We start from the raw sequence: 23,882 nt of genomic DNA, 5'->3' as shown, positions 1-23,882 counted from the left end.
AGCACCCAGGAGCTCCCCTGGTGTCTGGCTGCAGTATAGGTCATAAGCTCCATCTCCTCCATGTTAATGGATGGGACTTGGGCCGAACTAAAATACAAAAGTTCACGTCAAATAATTATTTTTTCAGGATGGTTTCTGTCATTGTAAGTAGTTAATATAATATTGATGTATGTTCAAGTTTCGTTTTTCTTAATTACTTGACCTTATTAAAAAAAAAAACAGGATGTGACATCATGATGATTGATAGTTGCCATTGACAACTGCTCCGTGAGGTGGTCTGGTAGGACAGTAAGAATGTACAAAAAAGACATAAGTGTAGTGTACAGTCCAATATTTTTAAATTTTTATTTTATTTTATTCTATTTTATTTTATTTTGTGACTGGTGAAGGTAGAGAGCCTTAAATGCAACACAAACGCCAGTGAGACTAGCCGAAGTATTACTGGTTATCGATAACGGGGCTTCACTCTTGGACCGTACTGCGCAGACTCCGGTTGTTCTGGCAGTTATGTTGTTGTGTTTAAAGCTGAAGGCTACAACCTGGTTCATTCACTTTCTTCACACACAAGACAGAAAACGTAAATTTAGAGCTACTTTATGAGGACAAACTATTTTGTGGGGGACATGTGCATGAGTGTCCCATGGGTTTCAAGTCCAAAGACGACCCCAGAGTGGTCCCCGAGCCGCAGGTTGAAAACTAGAAATGCTGTTCAGTTAATGGGACGCCTAGCCACATAGCTGCTAGCTGCCAGTTGGTGATTTACCGACTGAGCCGGCTTGGACAAATAAATCGTGAGGTGTTTTTGGATGCCGGCCATTCTTCTGGGCTGGGCAGCCGGGCACATACTTTGAGGAAAACAGACCGAACCAGAAGAAAAGGACAAAAAAAAAAGGGAGGGGGAAAGAAAGGAAGCGGGGTCTGGCACGAACCGCGGATGCTGTCAGGAGGAAATGGTATGCAGCTCGGGCTGTGTCGTTCCTCCCCCCCTCTGGCTGGCTGTCCCGTAGCTAACATCTCATCTGTTGTTATTCGCACGGACTACTACAGCCTGTGTTAAACCTGGAACAACGGACTCCGCATATTTTTTGGACGTATCTCTTTTCCCCGGTATGCACCGAGAGGACAGCTAAAAACGGTTAACGGCTGACGATGGCTTCGGTGCGGATGGTCGGCAAAGTTACGGCGAGACTTTTGGGAAGTCTTAAGCCTCTCCACAGCAGTTTCAGACCCACTGGTCCACTTACATTTCTCCGCCAGGTAAATTAATTAATACTTTATTTGTTTTGATAAGTTGCCCGTTGAAGTTTCCCCGCTCTTTGAACAGAAACGGTGTGTTTTGTGGCCGGTTTGAGGAGCTAACTCCGGGCTTTTGAGGGCGCTGCTCAAACACAAACTCTTCATTTTCTGCTGAAAACAGGCCAAGCTACTAAAATTTAAAACCAGACTACAAACTTTAAACATATAGGGGTTGTTTTTTACTCGTAAAAAAAAACGCCAGATAGGTCTCCTTCAAGTTTTATACGACGTTACTCACTTTTATCTGCTCTCTACTTCTTGTCTCCTGTCATGTTCAACACCTAAATGATTAAAGTGCTTCACTGTGCTCCATGTGGGTTCAGGTAGTCTAAACACGTAGGCATGACAGCATAAAACAATTCAGCATTAGGAAATGACTGATGCCCAGTTTGCATTATCCCATCAGTACAGCAGTCACTACAGCAGTTCTTATTGAGTTACTCCACCGAGGGCACTGTTCCTGGCCCCAGTTTAGAGAGATATGGCGGGGGATCGTGGCCCGGCTGCTAAATATACTCCATAACCTAAGTAGAGACTTGTCTCCCACAATCCCAAGAGCCATCACAAATGTTTACATCGCCATACTCTGCAGCCTTCATTTGCATTAAGTGCTTCAACCCCTTGATGGAAATGTACGAGGCAAATGCCTGTCTGCTGCACAAACCTGTGGGTAGTGCTGAAGGGAAATGCTGCATAAAAGTGAAAGCTTTTACTACTGTATAGCACAACCACATGGTTTTTGCTAGTGATGCTTTACTCACAGCTTTGTTAAGGATTGTCCATTGCATAAAACGGTAGTGGTAGGTCACAGATCGGTGGATGCATGTCAAATATCTGACAGCGCAGGGGGAGCAGCAGCACATGCCATCTGGTTAAAAATGCAGTGGCAGTCTCCCTTAGTTTGTGTGGGATTAAAAGAAAAGTGCATTGAATCTGCCAGGCAAGGCAAGCTGTCATGACTCACCCCTGCATGCACGGATGACTAGGATGTGTCCTATTTTTAGACTGAATCCTATATAAAATTGTTGCTGCAGTTTCCTCTTTTCAGATGGCATGCTGTAAGGGTTCCTACAGCTGTACACTGACCAACACACACCAGTTAGATCTCTAAGGTTGAGGACAGCATGTCATTGCAAAAATGAAACTGTCACCTTTGACCACAAGGCTTCATCCTCCTTCCAGTTGAAGGTCCTCTTCCTCCCATTTCTAAGGTGATTGATTTATCGTTCAGTGTTCCTGTAATAAAAAATGTTAACCTCTAAGCAAGGGATTGGCTTTCCTAAAGGTTGCTTTTTCTGTCGTGAGAGGATTGCTCCCATAGCCTTCTCCTTCCCGGGCCACAAGGCAGTGGTTGAACCGTTCTTAGTTTGTTCCCTCCCCCGTGAAGGGCCAAGGGAGATCCTACCAAGGGAGACCCTACCAGGAACACCATGCTCCAGACAACATAGCTCATAGGGACGTGCAAGGCTGTCCACCACGATAAGGTGATGGTCCACGGAGAGGTCCCTATGGTGGAGAAATATCATCAGTGGCCTATGCTCCTTCAAGGAGTAAAAGGCGTAAGTAAGTTAGTAAGTAAGTAAGCAAAAACAAAACTCGATATTATTTAATGTATGTGACAAGTCTTACTATCATGGTCTCTGGTGCACTCAAGATACAGAAGCTGCTTGTTGCACATGCTGGGCCCAGACTCAGGTTTTGGGCCAGTTTATTCTCCGATTTAGAGTCTCTAGATTATCTGATAAAGGTTAACAGATCCACTCTCAAACCTACCAGACTTGCTCCTTGGGACTTCTCCTATTAATATCAAACATGTCTGATATTTATTGATTAAAATCTGGATAATAAAATCAGTTCTTTCACTGTAGGCGGACACTGACTGCGTTTACATGGTCTTTAGTATCCCGATTTTGAGGCTTATCCCGGCTTTGAGCATATTCGGGATATGGTGTTTACATGGAACACAGAGAAACCCGGTTATTCATATCCCCGTATACATGATAAATACCAGTATCCCGTTTTCCGATCGCTGCATTCTATCTGCGCATGCGTGTTTTACGTCTTTTTCAATGTTTTCCAACGCGACCTAACTTGTTCAACGGAGCGAGGTGGAAAACCAGCGTCACGTAGCTTTTCCGCAACAGATTTGAATACATCAGCATGTCGGTGTTTTCTGCCATTTGAACACGTCGTTATGTTTAGTTCTTTCATTACTTTAAGGGCAAATTCTGTCTCTTCGTCGCTCCAAAAGTGAGACGTTCTCGTTGCCGCCATGTTGTTTGTATATCTAGTGCGTCACTTGGCGTCACTCGCGCCTGCGCAGACAGTGGGCAGCCGTCAGAAATCGGGATAAGGTGTATACATGCTTCAGTATCCCGGCTTCTATCGGAGTACTCCGGGTAGCAAAGCCGGGTTTCTTGAAATCGGGAAATGGGCATATCCCGATTTCTGAATTCGGGATATGGTGTTTACATGGACAAACACGAAAACGGGATACTTCAATATCCCGATCAAATTCGGGATATTGAAGACCATGTAAACGCAGTCACTGAGAGGAACAAGACTACATGGCCTTTCAGACCTGTGGCTAAAAGGGCAGATGATCAATCTTTAAGGCCAATGTTCATGTCTCTCTAGCATAATACTGAGATTAAACAGTTAGGCCATGTCTTACCAACCATTTTCTCATCCACACTGGTTTAGCCATATTTTTGTCATCCCAAATTACCACCACGTACTGGACTGGAGCGTGGATCAGTAGATTAACTGTTGATCCATAGTTTCTGTTTGTTTACATCCACTACCCCACGGATCAGGTGAAGGGGTGCATTCAGTGCTCCTTACACTTGCATGCTAATGGTTGGATGCTCCGAATGTATTTCGTGGGTTATTAGACGGTATACAAACAGAAAGTGAAAGACTGGGAATGATATTTAACTGTGAAATTACGTGATCAGTATCTTTAACCTCTGGGTAGGATGCAAAGTACGGACTTGGGTATGAAAATAGAGTATAGATGTAGACAAAATGTCACACAGGCTGATTCTGTGCTGTGTATTTTCGTGTTCAAGGTAGAAATGCTTCAAACTGAGAGAGTTTCCTCAGTGACCCAGTGACCCGGCTGCACCATAGCACGTTTTAAATATCTTGACTAATGGGAGAGCAGTTGACGAGACGGAGATTAGTGTCTACAAAATCATTTTGCATGAGACTACTATTTCTGATGAGTTGCAGAAAGGAACCAGATTTAAATTGATCAAGGGTGCAGTCAGTGAAGAATGGCCACTACGGAGGTTGTAGATCTGAAAATAGAAACGTACAGTAGGTTTCCCTGAATTTCAACTATGCAAATCCTCACTAAACCCATGGTTCAATACCTCTATAGAACTAGGAGCTACTGTAATACAGCATGAGCAGACACAGACTCATAAACATATTATAACTCATAAAAGCAACAGTATGGCATTTGGGAAATACCGCTGTTTGCAATTTCACCCCGAGTCAGATAAGAGAATCGATCTGTTTGCATCCAGTAGTGAATAAATGAGGCTAAGCAGGGTATGTTTCATAGATTTCTACAATAAGGCGACTTTTTTTACAATCTGGCCTCTTTCTACAACAACCCATCATAAACGTGGGATTGATTGAAGACGATTCTATATCCAAAAAAACACAGTCCTGTCCCTTTAAGAGTGACAACGCTGAACATTGTGAAAACACAACACACTCAAGCAGGGCTTACAAAGTTTGGATGGAGGAATCAGAAGAAATCAGATATGTTCTCAAGGTCGTTCTTTTTACATTCGTTGTTGTTGTTCTTGTTCCGCAGAAACAAAACAAATTCCAAAACTTCTGCACAGCTGACACAAGGGCACTTTGTTACAGAAAGGGTGGACATCTTTCAGCTGACAGCTGGCTCCATGTGCTGCGTTGCACCTTTCATCATCTTGGCTGGCGTTACACCATGCGCAAAAAAAACCTTTTTAAGGATTGCCACACCTGTTGTAGATGTTATGTTATAATTATATAGTCCTTCAAACTGTTTTCTTACTTATATAAATAAGCTGCTGCTCAAGTAGTGAAACATTTCAACAGATCAACAACATCTGTGAGATCAAGAGCAAGGACAACGTTTTCAAACCGTGTGTACACTTTGTCACATGGTACAACAACAGTTGCCTGAAATTCAATATCAAAACCGGTGAGCTTCTGGAAAAAAAAACAAAAAAACAGAGGAACAGGATGCCCTCTGTTCTTGTTGTCACCCAGAAAGAGGAAGTGAACTGGGCGTATTCATATTACGCTATTATGTAAAACTTTTTGACAAAAAAACTATTTGACAAAATGTCTGAATTCATGAATGATTGGCAAAAATGTTTCACCTTTGACCACCAAAACATATTCCCCGAGTCCAAATTTGAGGTGATTCAGTTCCCAACGTCCCACTGGCACAGAGTTAAAACAACAACAAAAACACAAGTTCATGAAAGATGTCAAAGCAGGTCACCTAACTCACACCTTAATCCTTGTGTTTTTAAGTGTTTTTATTCTAAACCCTTTTAATTGTTTGCCGTGACTGTGTGTTTTCTGCCTTGTGTTTACCTTTGTTTCCGTGCTGGCTCAAGGAAGTACCAGCTTCAGCTTTTAACACAACATTAAAAAGAAAAAACAACATGACATATTCACATACAGTATAGATTGCATGTTCATACCGGATGGAAACTGGGTCTTGTGCGGTCGAACATTTAATTAAACATACTTACAGAGTTATAATTGTTTCCTGTGCAACCGCAGTCACAAATACATATTTAGCTTTTGACTTAAAGTTTAGCGGCCTTCTTTAGCAGCAGTTATTAATTCTATATATCTGTGTATAGAATTAATTCCCTGTAGTTTTATGGAAAAACAATGTAGTTGCCCCAATTTCCCTTTTGATTACATCTTGGACACTTTTGGGGCACATTGATGTTGGAGTGCAAATCCCTTCGCATGATAAAGAGTCTAGTAGTAAGGGGCATATGGCTAGCAGCTACATATGGCTGTAAACAATGAATGTGGTGATTCAAGACGAGGTTCTGTGATAACAATACCATAGCGGCCCATCTTGTCTCATACTGCTTAACGGTTTGATAACAAGTAGCGAAGGAAGCACGTGTGCTCAAAGGACAAAGCATTCATTCAGTCATTTTCTGTTACTGCTTGTCCTCCGGAGGGTAGCAGGGGTGCTGGAGAATATCCCCGCTGTTAGGACAAAGTACACCAGTAAAAAATCATTTTCAGTCTAATTTTGGATTTTCAGTTTTCCTTATAAAGGGCTGCTTTAGAGCAACCAGATGGGATCTTGTGATGAAGCATTGCTTAGCTATGTGAGGTCTAAGGGGAAGTATGATTCACTCATGGTGGAAGAGGCAAATTCTTTGTGGTGGCTTTGCATTGTAATTTAGCTAGGGAAGTCGTTTTTTAAACTTTAAATTATCTTTTTTTAAATGCGCTTTGTATTCACTTCCCTTAGTGTGATGAAGCACTGTTTGCCGACTTAAATTTGGCAAATCTTTGATCTGTGATAAACACTGCAGTTTATGCTGAGCTTCCCAAATCTATCCTCTGCTTGTCATCCTGTACCACCTGTTTTAGTTGCTGAAAAAGATGACTCTCTTCAATGGTAGAATAACTGTTTGGAAAGCTGTCAGGGACTCTCTACGCTCTGCTTGTTGAACCTGCTCCTTACATTCCCGGCATACTTTCTTTTTTTAGGTGTGTTTTACAGTTTGTTTAAGTGTCACTGGTTATTTTTTCTTTGCATGAAACACAGTATATCTGTGACCTTTTTAGTCCCTACTGTCCTTCTAGGCCACTGAGGTCTTCCTCACAACATCTTCTCTCAGTCCCAAATGCAATCCTAAAAACTAAAGGTGATAGGGCTTTTTCTGTTGCTGCCCCTGGACTCTGGAATAATCTCCCTATAGAAATTAAGTCCTGTCCCACCATCACTAGTTTTAAATCAAATTTAAAGACCCATCTATTTTCTTTGGCCTATAATGTCCATTAATTTCTCCCCTTGTTTGTTTATTTATCTTATTTCTATTTCTTTTCAGTATTATATTAACTGGCATCTTTAACTTTACTGTACATCTTTCTCTAGTAGTAGTAGTTTCAGTAACCATATGTTCTTTTATCTACAAATATAATCTGTTTATTATTATTATTATTATTATTATTATTTTGTATTTTCATTTATTTTATGCTTTATTTATTTTATTTTTTGTCATTTATATTTTTGTTTTTATTACTGTATATATTTTATTTCTGTGAGCACCTTGGGTCAATTACATTGCGTTTAAGTGTGCTATATAAATAAACGTGTCTTGACTTGACTTGACTTGACATGTATTCATATAGCACACTGTCCTGCATTCATCCTCCTCCCGCTGTGCATTCTCTATGTACTAATGTCCAAACCGGGTCATTAACTGGATAAGAGAAGATAAATGGTTCAATGCAAATCATTTTCAATCTGGCTGTTCTCAACCATAACTTGGGGAGGGGGAGAAACCCAATTTCTTTTCTTGGTGGACTTCATTTTTCACCCCAGCCTTCTTACCCTCTACCCTCACACATTTATTTTCCTTCTGCTTCAAGTCACGTCTCCAAGGTCCTGCAAGCCATTTTTTATGATCATATGTGCAAGTGAAAAGGCACCCTTTCCTCTGATTAGCTATCAAGCCTGTGGTGAGAGAGGGGGGGAGGAGATTCCTTTATGAGGTCTGAATGCGACAGGCCATAGCTCATTGGTGATAGGATTTATAACGGAGTGACCAGCTGGATGTAAGCAGGGAAAATGAGGCTGTCTGTCACTGTGATAGCCCTGATCATTGCCCCAGCAGGAAGCCATGGCTTGCCTGAGGAAGGAGTTGACGGTTTGTCACCACCATTTCCTCTCGCCATCTTCTCTCTCGGCTCGTCCCCTGTTGGCGTGCCCATAAATAAAGAATGCATAGCTCGCAGGGTAAATACACCATCAGCTGATTGTTCAGTGAAAGAACAGTTGGAGAAAGTCCTTTGGTGGCGAGCGGCAGATGTGCAGCATTGTTCCCTGCAGATCCAGACTTACTCTGGATATGTGTGAAGGACGAAGGATATACAACGACCACCCTGCACTCTGAATGTTGATTAGCTCTGGAGCTGGGAAGTGTTTTGTTTTGATAAACACACTTGCAACTGGGAAGCAAATTAAAAAGATAATGGTGGAGTAGCAGGGCCCGGCCCCGTACGCAGGCTGAATACATGTCTTGTGACATGAGATGGGTGTGACTGCCTGCTATGTGCGTTGTGTTTGCTGTGTGTGGACTTGTTCAGGCAGTGCAGTCCTTTTATTATCTGTTACATAATCTATGGGTGTGTCTGTCTTTGTCGTGGGCCTTGCCTTAGTTAAACTTCACAGTAGGAATAATATTGAGATTGGAAATTTCCTTTTTTAGTTCCAGTAATGGATAGCCCTCCAGACGGGACAGAGCTGACCTCTCTTCTATTTGGGTCATATTGTCGTCACTGTGCCAGGTCTATGAAAAAAATAAATCCATACATTCACAAGATTATACTCCATGCAATGGTTCGTTCAGGATCTACCACATTACGAACACTACATAGTGATAAATTCTCTTTTAAACTTTGAGTCTCGGTTGATTTGTGATGATGAACACCTGGTTATAGCAGCAAGTGAAGTTTGATAATACAGGTCACAGTATTCTGGGCAACAAAACAAACTATTGTTGTTTTAATAAAGACCTGTTTCCATTGTTCTGTGAATAACTGTGATCTGATTTTATGCTGCTCACAGCATCAGTCTCCAAAACAGCAAAGTGAAAGGAGTAGTTCCACCGCTGAGAAGTTCGATGTGTGCGGCCTGTCGCCTGCAGCTTTTTATCTAACACCTCACCGTGGCTGCTCCTTGTTTTCATTACTCCCTGGAATATTTCAAACTGCTCTGCTTTCTAAAAAAAATGCCTTAAATACTTATCCTGTTTCGTAAATCGAAGTGCTAAACACCGACAAAACAAACTGCGTTTCGTAGTGTTGCTATGAAAAATAGTACGCTTTTGTTTTGCAAGCGATGTGCTTTGATGTGAATCTGCCGCTGTAGGTAATGTCAAGATTTTATAGCGGATATTGTCTCATGTCAAATTAGGATAATGCTTTCATATCAAGATGTCTGTTTTTGGAGATTAGATGTAACTTCATACCGTATTTTTTCCCAGGATCAGTGGACTGTAGTAGTCACTATTGTGTTAAGTTATTCTGCTATAGATAGTAACTTAACAGACATTTATTTAAAAGAAAATCTCACTGTCAACTAGGGATGCACCGATCCGACTTTCTCAGTCCCGATACCGATACCTGGGCTTTGTATATCTGTCGACACCCGATACCGATCCGATACCATTGTTGAATTAATAATAAACTGCATACCTTCCACCTTATACCTTCCTTCCACCATGTAGAAGAAACTAAAGGCACCAGACTTTCCTAACTAAACATTACTTTCCTAACTAAGACAAAATAACATAGATGTAATGTATTGAATACTTATTTATTTGTTATTTAAAGAACAATTGTTATTAGCGAAAATAGAATGTAATCAAACTTCTTAAAATAAATTTAAATAAATAAACATTTACTTTGCAGACATTGCAAACAGCCGTCGAACTAGTTGGCGTGGCAAGCGTGAAATATCTCCACACAGCCGACTCTTTGGCTCGCTCCATGTTGCTTAAATGCTCCAACTCCTTCTTCTTCTTCTTCTCCTCTTTAATGGCGGATCATATCTTCACGACATATACCGCCACCTACTGGACTACTACACAGGATCTGCAACTCGTTCCAGCATGCGACACACGTGCTGCTAACGAATGACGCAGGATCTGCTGCGACGGAGGGGAAAAAAAAAAACCGATATCCGATCCCAATATCGGATCGGTGCACCCCTACTGTCAACTCGAAGTGTAAATAGTAATACATGATTGTTGACAATATTCATTCATTCTTTCATTCATCTTCTATACCTGTTTAGTCCTGTTAAGGGTCACGGGGGTCTGCTGGAGCCTATCCCAGCTGTCATCGGGCGAGAGGCAGGGGTACACCCTGGACAGGTCGCCAGTCCATCGCAGGACTAACACAGAGAGACAGACAACCATTCACACGCACACCTACGGCCAATTTAGAATCACCAATGAACCTAATGAGCATGTCTTTGGATGGTGGGAGGAAGCCGGAGTACCCGGAGAGAACCTGTTGACAATATTGTAAACATTAATTTATCTTTCATTTTACTCAGCTACTATATTATTTCTCACCACATTAGCATCAAGGCCTACGGTCGATCCACCACTTGAGTCCCAGCTGGAATATTTCAGCAAATAAACAAATTAGATGGAGATTTTCTACATATATTCGTTGTCCTCAGAAGATGAGGCGTGATGGCTTTTGTGATCCACCTGTCTGTTGTTCCCATAGCACCACTACATGGTTTACATTTTAGCATTTGGGTTTTTCTTTGCAGTTTTCTGCTGGATCTATAGTACGAAAACATATGCAAATGTATGCAAAGTTAACTGCTTTCTGCTCAGGTATTTTTGTGAGAATAAGAATTTTTATGAATGTGAGCATTGTGACCCGTTTCAGTGGTTTCCACTGCAAACATTATCTTGACTGTGTGGACTGTAACTGCTGTTGTTAGCTTCTTTTTGTCCAAGGGCAACAAGAGTCTCACAAGGATTCACTAGTACATAAAAAAACACTTAAAGCTTGTGCACAGCTCCACAACAGAAAATTGGATGTACTCTTTTCAGGGGGTTGGCTATAGCGTTGGCAAATTGCTCCGTGTGGTGTTATTGTAACTGCCACATGTAGTCGAGAGAACCATAAGGGTCAGTATTCATCATGCACTGTGCTTCAGACAGTAATTGCAGAGAGCCAAGGACTGGAAACTGGACTATTCGTCACCCGGCTCTCTCGCTTCTTGCTAAACCACAGTATCCCCGTTCTGTTGATTCACAATGGGACTGGTAACATGTGCACACACACACACACACACACAGCATATAAAGTGCCTACAGGCAGTCAGCTGTGGAATTGACTACGGTCAGTGATCTTACCCACACCCACTCAGTAAAGAGACAAACAATTTGGCCTTGCCCTTGATGCGTAGCTCCAGATCTGCTGTTTTTCACATTAGCTGGGCACCAACGCAGAATGCAAAATATCGCTCAAGTCACTACGTCTGAGAGCGCCATCACTCACTGTGTGTGTCATTAATCAGAACCTTTTGTGTTATGTCTCTCTGCATGCTAGATGAATTGCCGGGCCGTCAGCTGTAGTGACAGCATATAAAAGACTTTCCTGGGCTGTTAAACGTCGTGGTGATGTGTTTGCTGACTGATGTTAACTCTGAGCTGAATAACTAGATTATTTCAGGTCCTAAGGTCATCATTTTTATTTTATTTATCTTCTTTATTTAATTCTATCTGTCTGTCTGTCTGCACAGTATGCATGGATGTCTGTGTGTGTGTTTGTAACGTAGCACTATCCCTTTAACGTCATTGGGAGCATGCAAAGTGTTTTGGTGAATGGTCCCGTAGTCGGTAGTCTCTTTGCTTAATTATCCCATAATTCTTTGTGGTTTACTCCTTTGTGGATCGCGTGTAGATCTACTGTGGGCAGTTTTACGAAGCAGGAAATAGGTCTTCTTTATGGCAGTGTTGATTGTTACTGGTGAGTCTTTCTTCCAGCACCTTAATTAGACACTTGCGTTTCATTTTCTGTTTTTGTTCCATTTGTTGTTTCTTGCTTTCTTCTTCAGACTATATCAAATACCTGTGGAAGTGACATAGTCTAGACTTCTCTCATCTGACTTTGGATGCCGCTGTGCTTGCGTGGTTACATCCTACTGGGCAATACATTTCAACGGTGTTATATTTTTCTCTCGCTCTCCACGGAGAGCTGCTGGTGCGCTGATGCATCAGCAGTAAAAACAAAGTGACAGCTTCCATGTGCACAGTAACATGTGGCGATTTTATGCAAGCTGAACAACTCACAATTTTGTCTCCCTGGAATGGCCTTATGTGGCTCTTGTCGGGGATGTATGAGTCACGTTTTCTTTACACAGCTCCATTAACAGTCTCACAGGTCTGTGTTTGGATTTATTTTTAATCTTGAGTAATCGTTTTCATGATGCTTTCTTCAGGTTGGCTTTCTTTTTCTAGCCTCTGTTACTTAACTGCCTGTTGATTTACCTGTTAATGCCCCATCCCCTGACCGGTGGAGTGTGAGGGACAGCACATGTGACCTCTGCTCCACCACCGTGCTTCGGGGGCCTGTGAGCTTTCTCCTCCCATGAAAAAAACGGACGGCCCCCTTGTTCCTCTTTAATGCCGTATCGATTGAACTAACTCCCAGCTGGAGGACGGAGGGATGAGAGTGAGTGATGGACATGTTCCTGGTTTCCAAGCAGCACCACTCTGGTTTTGAGCTGCATTAGAAATGCTGAACAGAGGAATCTGTTTCTGAGCTTTATATAAATAAAAAATGTAGAACATAACAAAGAATGCCTAATCTGAATCTGAAAACACAATTGTTGCTGTTTTTACTGCCACATACATTGGATTTAATCACATAGAGATGTTAAGCTGACTGCTCACTGTAGACATTTATATGGGACTCAATCCTAAAACCTTGTAGCAGAGCCCAGTGGGTGAGCAGACATAGACGTCTGCATTGAAACTGGAACGACTGCACCCGTGGAATGTCAAGTACAGGACACAGAGCTGCTCCTTTCCTCTGAGAGTAATTAACAGCTCCTTATAGATGCTTTGGCCCATTATCAGGAGCATTGAGATCGCTGCGATACAGAGATGGTTCAGTCAGAGAAATCTGTGCTATCAGATGTTTAGAAAGGAAATGAAAAACCTTTGATAGCTACTGAGGCAGGAAAAAAGACTACGATATTAAATTGAAGTGGCTTGTTGGTGTTGCTGGGTTTTTTTTTTCTTTCAGATGCACCTCGCTTTATTTACTCTGCAGCCTCTGCTGTTATGACTGTTTACCCAAGGTGGTATTTGTGTGCTAGAGACCAACCTGTAATCTTTCTTTCTTTCTCTCTTTCCCTCTAGGTTCAACACAGACATCCTGCACTTGGAAACTGCCAGGCTCTCCTCTGCAGTACACTTGCTCCCTCCAGTGGTAATGCACAATTACTACATTTACCATGACAATAAACTGCTGTATGCCCCATGAATGAATTCTCTTTGTGGCTTTACGTGAACTTCTAAAACTGAAACTTGATTCACGTCAATGTGTGCACACAACACTGTTTTGCAGATGTGTCTTTGAAGTACAAATATGGCCGCTTGGTCCTGGAAGCCCCGTTGCCATCGAGGAATGAGAAGTGTGTGTTCTTCCTCAGGCCCATGCTGATGAATGTAGGAGACCTGATCGCCGACCTGCAGAGGGAGGACCCAGGAGCAAAGGCTTCTGTTCTCTCTAAAGGTAAGACGCAGTGTGTTTGGTATGCAAAACTAGGTAAACAATATGCTTAAGCTCTTGTCAGTCTGGTTTGCCTGGATGGGTGAGGGCAGCCACAGGGTGGTTTGACAAGATGCCTTGAATGTCATTAAACATACCATTTACTCATTATCACCACAGTAACTTAATTATTTAAGCAACTATTATGTAAGTGTTGGAAGCTGTTTATTCCAGTGAGGGACTTTACGCTACTTTGCTTTTTAAACTCTAACCAGTTGTGGGAGATGTGTCACTGATTCACAGGTACTTAACATAAACCGGTGTCTAGTTTGTCTAGTCTAGTGTTAAGTGTTGTCACTTGAATCAGGTTTGAAAAAAACAAGGGTGTGGTGTTAAAGCAGATGATGATCGGATAAGCTACTGTCTTGAGGCCACATTGGCCCCAAATCACATAACACAACTGGATCTCAGAGCAACCTGTGGGTGATGGAGTTAAATTGTGTATAATCTGGGTACTGGATTTCGTAAGGAAGGAAGAAAGTGGAACAAAAGCATGTGTCTGCTGATTCTTTTTTAACTCTCAATCCAAAAGAGTTATAGAAATGCAAAGCTTTGGTGAGGTACGCTTCTCAAAGCACTTCAACCTGGGCTCCCAGACTTAAAGTCGTGAACTACTGCAATAGGTAGTGCACAGGTTATTTGCAGATTAATTATGCCAACATTGTTATGTATGTGCCATCAAGGAGTGTCATTGCTATGGGGTGGGGGTGCCTGGTCTGGTCTAGGTGGGAGATACATGTCTAAGTAACATCCACATGAATGCCAGGTCTAAAAGTTTCCCAGCAGAACATTGAGTTGTCACAAGATGGTCAATGTTATTAACTTCTCCTGTCAGTGGTCATAATGTTGTGGCCGATCGGTGTGTCTATATGGCAATACTTCAAGCACTGTTTGTGTGTGTTTTTTAATATTGTGTTCATTTGGCCAGTTACTGATATAAACTCTTCCTCTGACAGATGGAGAACGTGTTGCCAACACCACGCTGATAGACGCTCTGCTGGACAAGGACTTCCAGCTCGTCATCAATGATGCAGTCCATCATGTCCACGCTCCTGAGAGGGGTACAGCACATTTATCTCCAGCCATAAATGAACCCCATTTGTCTGCTTCCCGGTTACACCTAGTTCCTGCTGCTGGACGGTGGCTGTTACCACCCCCGATGTGACCCCTCTAATATTTCATTTCACTTTCTCATCCACCTTGTTGTGTCCTCTGTTGCAGTGTGTACGTCCAGCGAGCACGCCATGGAAATGGAGGACATGAAACACGTTGTGCACCTGCTGCACACAGCGCTCCACCTGCCCGAACACCACCTGCTGAAGGAGAGGCAGCTGCTGGAGAAACTGGACAACATCAAACAGGAGCTATCACCTCTGGAGAAGGTAATAGACGTGTCTCAACATCTGTGTGTCAGTAAACCTCTCCGTTTGAAGGTTTGAAGCTGACAAATGATATTTCTGACAGATGAAGGCTCAGCTGGCCCGCACAGCAGAGTTCCACACCTCCAGGGCTGTCTGGACTGGCATGGCCCTGTTGTCTGTGCAGGGCGGCGCTCTGGCCTGGCTCACATGGTGGGTCTATTCCTGGGACGTCATGGAGCCCGTCACGTACTTCATCACCTACGGCACCAGCATGGGAGTTTTCGCCTACTACGTCCTCACCAAACAGGCAAGCCTCAGAGACATGGGAGTCACTTCAGTTTAGGATTCAAACGGCTTGAATTTAAAGGAATGGTTCAGCAGTTTGGGAAATAAATCTACTTGCTTAGCCTCAATTATAGTCTGGGGAAAAAAATGGGAAAAGCTAGCATGGGTCTGCACATAAGTCTCCTACGTTACCTATGAGACGCATCACATTTGACAGATGTGACAGTGTCTTGGCAAGAAAGAACAAAATAAACACATTTCTCAAAATATCTACAATCTAGCTGGTTACACCTGAACGTTTAGTCTCATCATGTTATGTTTTTAGTAGTGACCCTTCTTGTTTCTGTCCCACAGGATTATGTATACCCTGATGCTAAAGACAGACAGTTCCTGCGCTACTTTTATAAGGGGGCCAGCAAGAAGAAGTTCAACGTGACGAAATACAACAGACTGAAGGATGAACTGGCAGAGGTTGGCTCATTGATTTGTTCTACTTCTTACTGTAGATGACTTCTCAGATAAATGCTAAAGTTTTGCTATAGTTGGGTTTTTCTCAAGTGAGGTTGTATGGGGTACTTCGGCCACCAGTTTGGAGAAGCAGACCGGAGAACAGGTACAGTGGACGGGCAATGAGTGGACACGGTCAGCAGCAGCAAAATGTATTTTAGCTTCAAGAAGGAACACTTAAATAAAAATGATCAGTTTAATTTGTACGCTACATTTAGAATACTATCATCAGTTTAACTTGGTGTCAGACTGCCTATACTTAATGGAAACGATTAATACCAGACTCCATTGACAAAAACTGTCATTTCACTGTAAAAGAATCTACCTCTGTGCGACACTGCTGTATCGACATGTTAACACACAGAAGTCACAAAATGACACTAACAAACCAACTGGTGAAGGGAGCAACTTCCATGTGCTGCGAGGTAAAATTAGCTGTTTTTGGAGAACACGTTTCACGCGTCCAAGAACCCCAACCACCAGTTGATTCACTGTAAGTTGTGTCAGAAGGCCTATCTGACACCGCTTCTGAGATTTCATATGAAGCTGTCAACTAGCCCGAACTGTGACTTGTGCTCCCTGAACACACCGGGAACATTTAAGCATATGGTATGGGACTGCCCAGAGGTTTATGGCTTTTGGAGGAAGGTAACAGTGACTTTATCTAATATGATTGATAAGCCTGTACCTCTGGAGCCGACTCTCCTTTTGCTCAGTGACGATTCACATTTGGGGCTGAATGAGAAACAACGCAAGGTTTGGTCGGCTGGCTTGACGGCTGCCAAAAAACTGATAGTACAACGCTGGCTACCCCCTCACAAATTGTACGCCAGGAAATGGCTGGAATACTTTCAGGATGTGGTCATGTTAGAACTGTCTACAGCACGGGTGAACAAAGCCAAAAGATCTACACTGGACTCATGGAAGAGAGCCGCTTCGGCTATAACGGGCCTGCTCAGTTCAGAATAGAAGCGCTCAATAGGATGGTAAGACACTAGACTGAGGGGGGAGGGAGGGGGGGAGGGAGGGGGGATGCCGCCAGGGGGAGGGAGGGAGGGAAGGATATGTTAAAAATGTTTGTGCTATTTGACCTTGTCATGTGAAAGCATAATTGCTGTTTTTGTCGATGGAGTCTGGTGGCATTGAGCAGAGCACAGACCGATACAACAGCTTCTGTTCCTGGTCAAAACCGTCTGTGACAGCAGTGTAAAATGGGGATAATATCCTAAAATAAGGAGTACACAAGGTGTTCTGGGTCTTATGGGCCAACAATACAGTAGGTTTTGTTGACCCCATCCAAGGCCATCTATGGATCAGTACCTCATCCAGCCCTGCTTCAAAATTAGAACCACGCGCTACACTTTGTCTTCTCAATGTAACAGCTATCCTGTGTATCAGCAGAAAAACAAGCTGTTGTGAAATCCAGTCATTCCAAAACCTGTGACAAGATACTTTCTGGAAATCCCATTCAAGGAATCAATAGTCACTGAGTGATTTTTTATTTTTGTTCCTGTGTGGCAGGTGGAGGAGGACCTGAGGCGCCTGAGATACCCGACTCAACTTCACATGCCGCTCGAACAGATTCAGCCGAAGCCATAAATGAAGCCAAGCCATGATGAATGGTCACTCACACTTCCACAAAAGAGCAAAAAGACGTTTTCTGCTTTATTTTGATAATGGTCACATTTGTATCAGGAATCCATATTGTTCAGTTTTGTGTTTACAATCTTGATAACGATGCCAATTGTAACCCTGAGAAATATACATACTCCAATGACTATTGAAATAAAAAGCATTTACTGAACTGAGTTTGAATCTGCCTGATGTTTTATTAAGGAAATGTCAAGTTGTGTGTATACTGAGACACAAATGAAGTACACATGGAAAGAATTTAAGTTTTATAAAATGATTCTATGGAGAACAATCCAGAAACAAAACCACAATAGCACAAATATAAAATCAGTGTTTCCTGGTAGCTGTTTGACACAGATCATTAAGACGTAGCTGGAACCGTTTCAAGTTCACAGCACAGCTTTAAAAAAAACCACCCTCCTCCCTGAGGTCATTTACACGCCACGGCTTGTTGTAATTGTGGGTGCAAATACACATTATTGAAAGTACCATAGACTGCTATGGCAAAGAACAGCACAAACATGAATTCCCTTTTTTTTTTTTTTGTTTTAAAGGAGCGAGCTTGGAGACATAAAGAATGTTTATACAGGTGCTTATAATGAGACTGAAATCCTGATCTGAACAAAATGAGTGGTAGTTACCTGGTTATCACTGCCATCATGTCCCCTGTCTAGAAAGATAAGCTGATTAACATCTGGCTCAGAGACGCAGTGTCAGCTAACTCTAATGATGTGTCCAGTTTCATGGATTCTGTTAACGGAAGTCTTCAGTGTGCATGGAGATGTCCATTTTTGTTGTGTTGTTAAGATATTTCTTAAAGAGTGTGTGCTATGCTGCATGATAAGGCACCATGTCTGTGCTACAACAGTAAATTCCCGTGATTACAAAGCGGCCAACACAGATAGTGATACATAAAAAAAAAAGAAAAACACAGAAGAAGAAAATGAAGTGATCTCTTGAAAGTGAAAAATGTCTGCTGATCTGCAGGGTTTGGATAAAATAACAGAAATGCCACAAAAGTATAGTAAGAATTACTGTGTGTGACATAATGGGATAATTACTCATATTCAGAACCTAACATTTTTGGTAAATATAAAGGAAATTAACAATTATATCAGGGCTGCTTCAGAGTGGTAAGCCGGTCAGCTCCTTGTCTCATGTTAAAATCAGGCCAGCCACAGTTGCAGTACTAAGACGTGTGACATTCACTGTAAATGCTAGTAGACGTAGCTGCATGTAGCTTTGGCCAACATACTTTCCACATTGAATTACTGCAGGAGCTGATGTAATGGATCGCATCATGTGCCAACCACTCATATTAATTAGCGTCATGAAAGGGGAGGAAGTAGATTCCCAGCATTCAGACTTGAATTGTGACAGGAAAATCATAGTCATACCAACTAAATGGGTTCCAAAGAAGAAATGAAACTAGTTATCCACAGGAATAAAGTGATTGTCTGTGACTGTAAATTGTCACACTTCCTGTGAATGTGTTGTTTCTGTTATTTTACAACCACATGCATCAGTGGAAACATTAATGCCAATTAGTAAGTGGTATGTAAACAGTGTAGAATACAGACGAGGACAAGAGAAAAACAAAAGCAAGTTTTTTTTTCTTTAAAACACAGTTCAGAAGCCCTTTTCCTTTAACATAATGCGTTTCAGTGACTGAGGTCTGAGGTTGTTATTTCTTTGGTCGGAAGTAGAGTTTCTTGGTGAGCATTGAAGCAAAGCAAGGTACTTGCTTTTTCCCAATCATACTCCGGTCATTGGCGTTCCCAACGCTCCTCATCGCCACTTTCCTGTTGACCAGCGTGAGTAACTCTGTGAATTCAAGGGAATCCCCGTGCTTTTTAAGTATCTCACACAGATCTTGGATGTACCAGGAGCCGTTGATGGTCTCCCGATGGGAATAGTAGCCTAGGCAAAGAACACATAAGACAAAACAAAAAAAGTTAATGTGATGAGCAGGAAAAATGGTAAATACACAAGTACAGAGGTTTTATGGTACATATTTATATAAGAGACATAACTTTAAAGAATTCAGTTCATTTGATACAAACCAAAGAAAAAACGCTGCATTTTAGTCCTGATCATGTTCACTGATATTTATAAATGAGCCAAGAGCTTGTAGCTGTACTGTTCATACACTCATTTTTCAACTCGATTTTACACCAATCAGCCACAACATTAAAACCACTTACAGGAGAATGTCGGTTTGTGCACATTCAAAAAATTCCTAGGAACCTTTTGCCAGCACTAGTTTCTCATAGGACCAGTCGGAGTGGAGCAAAAACACAATTAATTAATTTCTTTATATAACTGAAAAATCATTTCAGGTGTTAAGGGGTTAAGCCTTTTTTTGGATATGTCCAAATGTTTGGATAAGTAACATCCACTTAGGACCCGCCCGGTCCAAAACCTCGCATTCCAGTTTACTTCTGGAATGGTCCAACCTAAAAACAAAACACCCAGGCAGAAACAGAGTAATGTGGTGTACGCTGTTCAGTGCAGTGAGGGGTGTACAGACTTATACATTGGGGAAACCAAACGACCCATCCACAAACACGTGTACCAGCACCTGAAGGACAAAGGACACACCTTTGAAGATAACAACGTCCAAATCTTAGCCAGAGAAGAGCGATAGTTTGAAAGAGGAGTAAAGGAAGCCATCTATGTCAGACTGGAAAAACCTCTGAACAGAGGAGGTGGACTGAGATTTAATCTGTCATCTATTTACAACACAGTTTTAACTTCTGTTTCGGTCTGCTCTAAGATCATTGGCCTGCCTGTAAGAATTCTTAAGCTTATTCATGACCAACAGACACTCAACATGGCAGTAAAAATCACCAAAGACCCCTCACACGTCCTCCACTTAGCATTCCAGTGGCTCCCCACTGGACGACAGCTCCGCTGCCCCGCCTGCAGAACTCAGAGGAGAAAAGCCACATTCGTCCCCAAAGCCATCCTCCTCCTCAACTCCACCACACACACACACACACACACACACACACACACACACACACACACACACACACACACACACACACACACACACACACACACACACACACACACACACACACACACACACACACACACACACACAATCTCTCTCTCTCTCTCTGACTCCAGCTCACACACAACCATAGTACAGTCAACCTCCCCTCAGAACCTCCCAGCAGGATGCAGCCCTCCACAGACACACACACAAAAACATGGACAACTCAAAAACCATGAAAAACTGCACAAGGTGTTGACCTGGCCTCCAGAGTCACTAGATCCCAAACTGATCAAGTATCTGTGCAATGCAGTGGAACAAGCCTGGTCCACAGAGGCCCCTCCCCTCAACCCATAGGACCCAAAGGCCCCACTAACAATATTCTGTTGCCAGACACCACAGGACACCCTCAGAAGGTCCATGTCCAAGTGCTCTCTTGATTCATGGTACCTATTGGAAGAGAGCATGGTTGCTAAACTGAGGTGTCTTGCCTCCACATTACCGCTAGACCTCATTATTACAGGTATTCAATGTAGTTCTATAGGAATGGATGGTTTACTTTAACATGAAGGTCTGCGATTAACTTGTTTTTGGAGCCAGCCTCAAGTGAACATGAGGATGTTTTTAGACACACATGCGTTGGCTTCATTTTCAGTCCCACAAGTTGAAACTTGAAAATCGAAAAAGAATCGAAAAAGACAAGCCACCAGCTTTGCACCAAGATTGCAAACCAACCACCCTCAATCCTCCTGGATGACTCACCTTCAGCCACAGAGTAGCACATGATAAAATCAGCCCCGGCCGGGAGGGTGTACACGGCGCCGGCGTCCACCACCACCTCATTGGACTCACTGTCCACAGCGTCACAGACGGTCACCGGATTGTCGTGCTTATCTCCGCGGCACGCCTAGAGACGGACACGGATGGTTTCCAGGTGAAATCATTGAAGCGAGTCGACATGGGGTGAACAACTTTTTTTTTTTTCTGTTTGCATGTACCTGTAATACAAAGATCTTTGGCTTTCCTGCAAGGCTGCGGCACTTGTCTCCTTTGAACATGTCTGTGATAGACTGGATTTTGATCTTGCCATCGTAGGCGTAAACATGGTCGTCCTCGCCGTGGCTCAGGAAGGCGAGCAAAAAGCAGTCTGCGTCTGAATGGTCTTCTGCCGCAGCTGGTGGGACACAAGGTAAAACATTTAAACTCGCTACTCAGCAAAGGCAAGGTGCATTTCACATGTTTGCACGCACAAGAAAATGAGGAATTAGGTGAGAATTTCAACTACAGTATTATTTTCTGCTGCTTCTTGAATAAATACACAAGTCATACGAGTCTCCGAAGTGCTCATGTGGACGTACCCTCACAGATTTTAGTAATCACATCCACTTGTTTGCAGTTGTCATAGACCCTCACTTCGAAGTTTAGATCCTGCAGCCTAAAGGAAACAGTGAACATTAGGTGCAATCAAGCACACTGGAAATTCTCACACAGCGTTTCCACTGCAAACGTTTACAGCTGCTAAACAAGTACGCGCATGTTCCTAAGCAAACCGCCGGCTGCTGCCGATACCTTTTCTCCAAGTTGTAGCGATCAGCGTTGGTCCCGTTCCTGTCGCCCAACCGCAGATGCCAAAAGAAGCGCTCCTGGTTGAAGATGAGCGCGAGGCCTCGTCGTTTGTTGCCCATCTTGTACTCCTCCGCAGGATCCAGATTCAGAGAGCTGCTGCAATATGAAAAGCAGCAGGCAAATAAAGCCACGACACGCGAACAAATACTGGACCAGAAATAAACGAGAATTTACCAGGAAGGCTTACCTAAACAAGAAGGAGTCGGTCTCTGTGGTGCCCTTTGCACTTTCTATATTGGAAATGATACACAAGTAACACATGTAACAATGACAAATAACTAAAGACATCTCCTGCTTTAAAGCTATATATATATATATATATATATATATATATAAATACTAATGTGGCAAAAAAACAAACAAAAAAAAAAAAAACACTAGGCTTCTGCTTCTTTGTTAAGCAGCTAACAAGAACTAAATACATGGATCACTGCTAGTACTGGGGTCAAGCAGCCATTGTTCCACCAGCTTATAGTCCTCACTGCCGTCAATAGCAGCCTGACAGGTGGAGAAAGATGGTAAAAGAAAGGAGGGCAAAACGCCTCTATGTCACCCACACCGCAGATATGCAGGTTAGACTCGGGGAGGGTGGTGGTGTTTGAGAAGCTATTAAAGGGTAATCAGTACAGTAAACATGTTATCGCAGTCTAATTCAGAAGCCCTGCAGCGAGGCAGGCTTTTAAGGAGGTCAATCAGAGTCTTCTCACACTGGATGGACACTAATGTTCACAACAGCTTCACACAGTCACAGCAAGTTGACAGGAGGTCAGTTTTGTACATTAAAAAGGCGGAGAGAGATATAAGCTGTGAATGATTTATGAGCATTCCCAGCAGATGAGCAGATCACACACACACACACACACACACACACACACATCATCCACGCAAATCAGTTCCTAAGTAAGAGAAAGGGAGTTAAGGGAAATCTGTCATCACACGGTGATTGGAGTGGTAAACAAGTACCCTTACAACATATTTGTTTCAGTTTTACTTTGGTTAGAGGAAACCTCTGACTTCTGCTAAGTGAAATAAAAGTTTTATAATACCACATGACCCAGTGTAAAGGACTCACCCTCCGCGGCTGTGAATGGTATGCTGTCTTTAGCCACACCAGCTGAGAGAAAGAAAAAAAAAAAAAAAAACGACTGTAAAGTCAAATGTCGCCTCACATGTCCTACAAACCTAATAACTGACGGACGGCAGAGACATAATGACTTCAGGTAGGCTACAGGTGTGACAGCACTTGTGTAAGAGCACAATAAAGCCAGCTATTCTGGTGATACTGTGCCTAACTTAAACGGAAACTAAAATGCACTGAGTTTACAGTACGCGGAACTACAAAATGTAAATGTTTCATATTAACAATATAAAGCTGTTACCTCCGCAGGCGTCGTTTGCTTTGTCAGACATGTTGAAAGTTGGTCTCTCTACTCCAACCGAGCGACGGCTCGAAAAATGAATTTTCTTTGTCAAACCGGTGTTTAATAGTGCAGTGTTGTAGCCTCCGTACCGCCCCATTGGTTCAACGTCACAACCGAAGATCGCGATTGGCTGTCGCATCTGTCAGTCAAACATCAACCGCCCGGACTTCCGCGTTC

The 23,882-nt window shown here is 42.7% G+C and overlaps 2 protein-coding genes across 2 annotated transcripts; one reads left to right on the top strand and one right to left on the bottom strand.

Moving 5' to 3' along the window:
- The first annotated feature begins 801 nt into the window (after positions 1-801).
- LOC311502660 (calcium uniporter protein, mitochondrial-like) lies at positions 802-17,829 on the top strand. The gene is made up of 8 exons (XM_084564989.1): positions 802-1,257; positions 13,461-13,530; positions 13,669-13,836; positions 14,829-14,933; positions 15,094-15,254; positions 15,337-15,540; positions 15,873-15,989; positions 17,547-17,829. Exons 1-8 carry the CDS (start codon positions 1,150-1,152, stop codon positions 17,622-17,624), a joined length of 1,011 nt encoding a protein of 336 aa, XP_084421115.1. The 5' UTR covers positions 802-1,149; the 3' UTR covers positions 17,625-17,829.
- Positions 17,830-17,910: 81 nt separating this feature from the next.
- LOC311502651 (caspase-6-like) lies at positions 17,911-23,783 on the bottom strand. Its single transcript, XM_084564978.1, has 8 exons — positions 23,664-23,783; positions 23,357-23,398; positions 22,472-22,514; positions 22,228-22,380; positions 22,017-22,093; positions 21,657-21,832; positions 21,421-21,565; positions 17,911-19,577 (listed from the first exon to the last, which is right to left on the bottom strand). The coding sequence occupies exons 1-8, from the start codon at positions 23,692-23,694 to the stop codon at positions 19,342-19,344; spliced, it is 903 nt and encodes a 300-aa protein (XP_084421104.1). The 5' UTR covers positions 23,695-23,783; the 3' UTR covers positions 17,911-19,341.
- Between the last annotated feature and the right edge of the window lie 99 nt (positions 23,784-23,882).

This window comes from Chelon labrosus, assembly GCF_963514085.1.
Source record: "Chelon labrosus genome assembly, chromosome: 2".
Lineage (NCBI taxonomy): Eukaryota > Metazoa > Chordata > Actinopteri > Mugiliformes > Mugilidae > Chelon > Chelon labrosus.
Note: the sequence above shows the minus strand (reverse complement) of the source record. Positions and strands in the feature narration are given on the sequence as shown.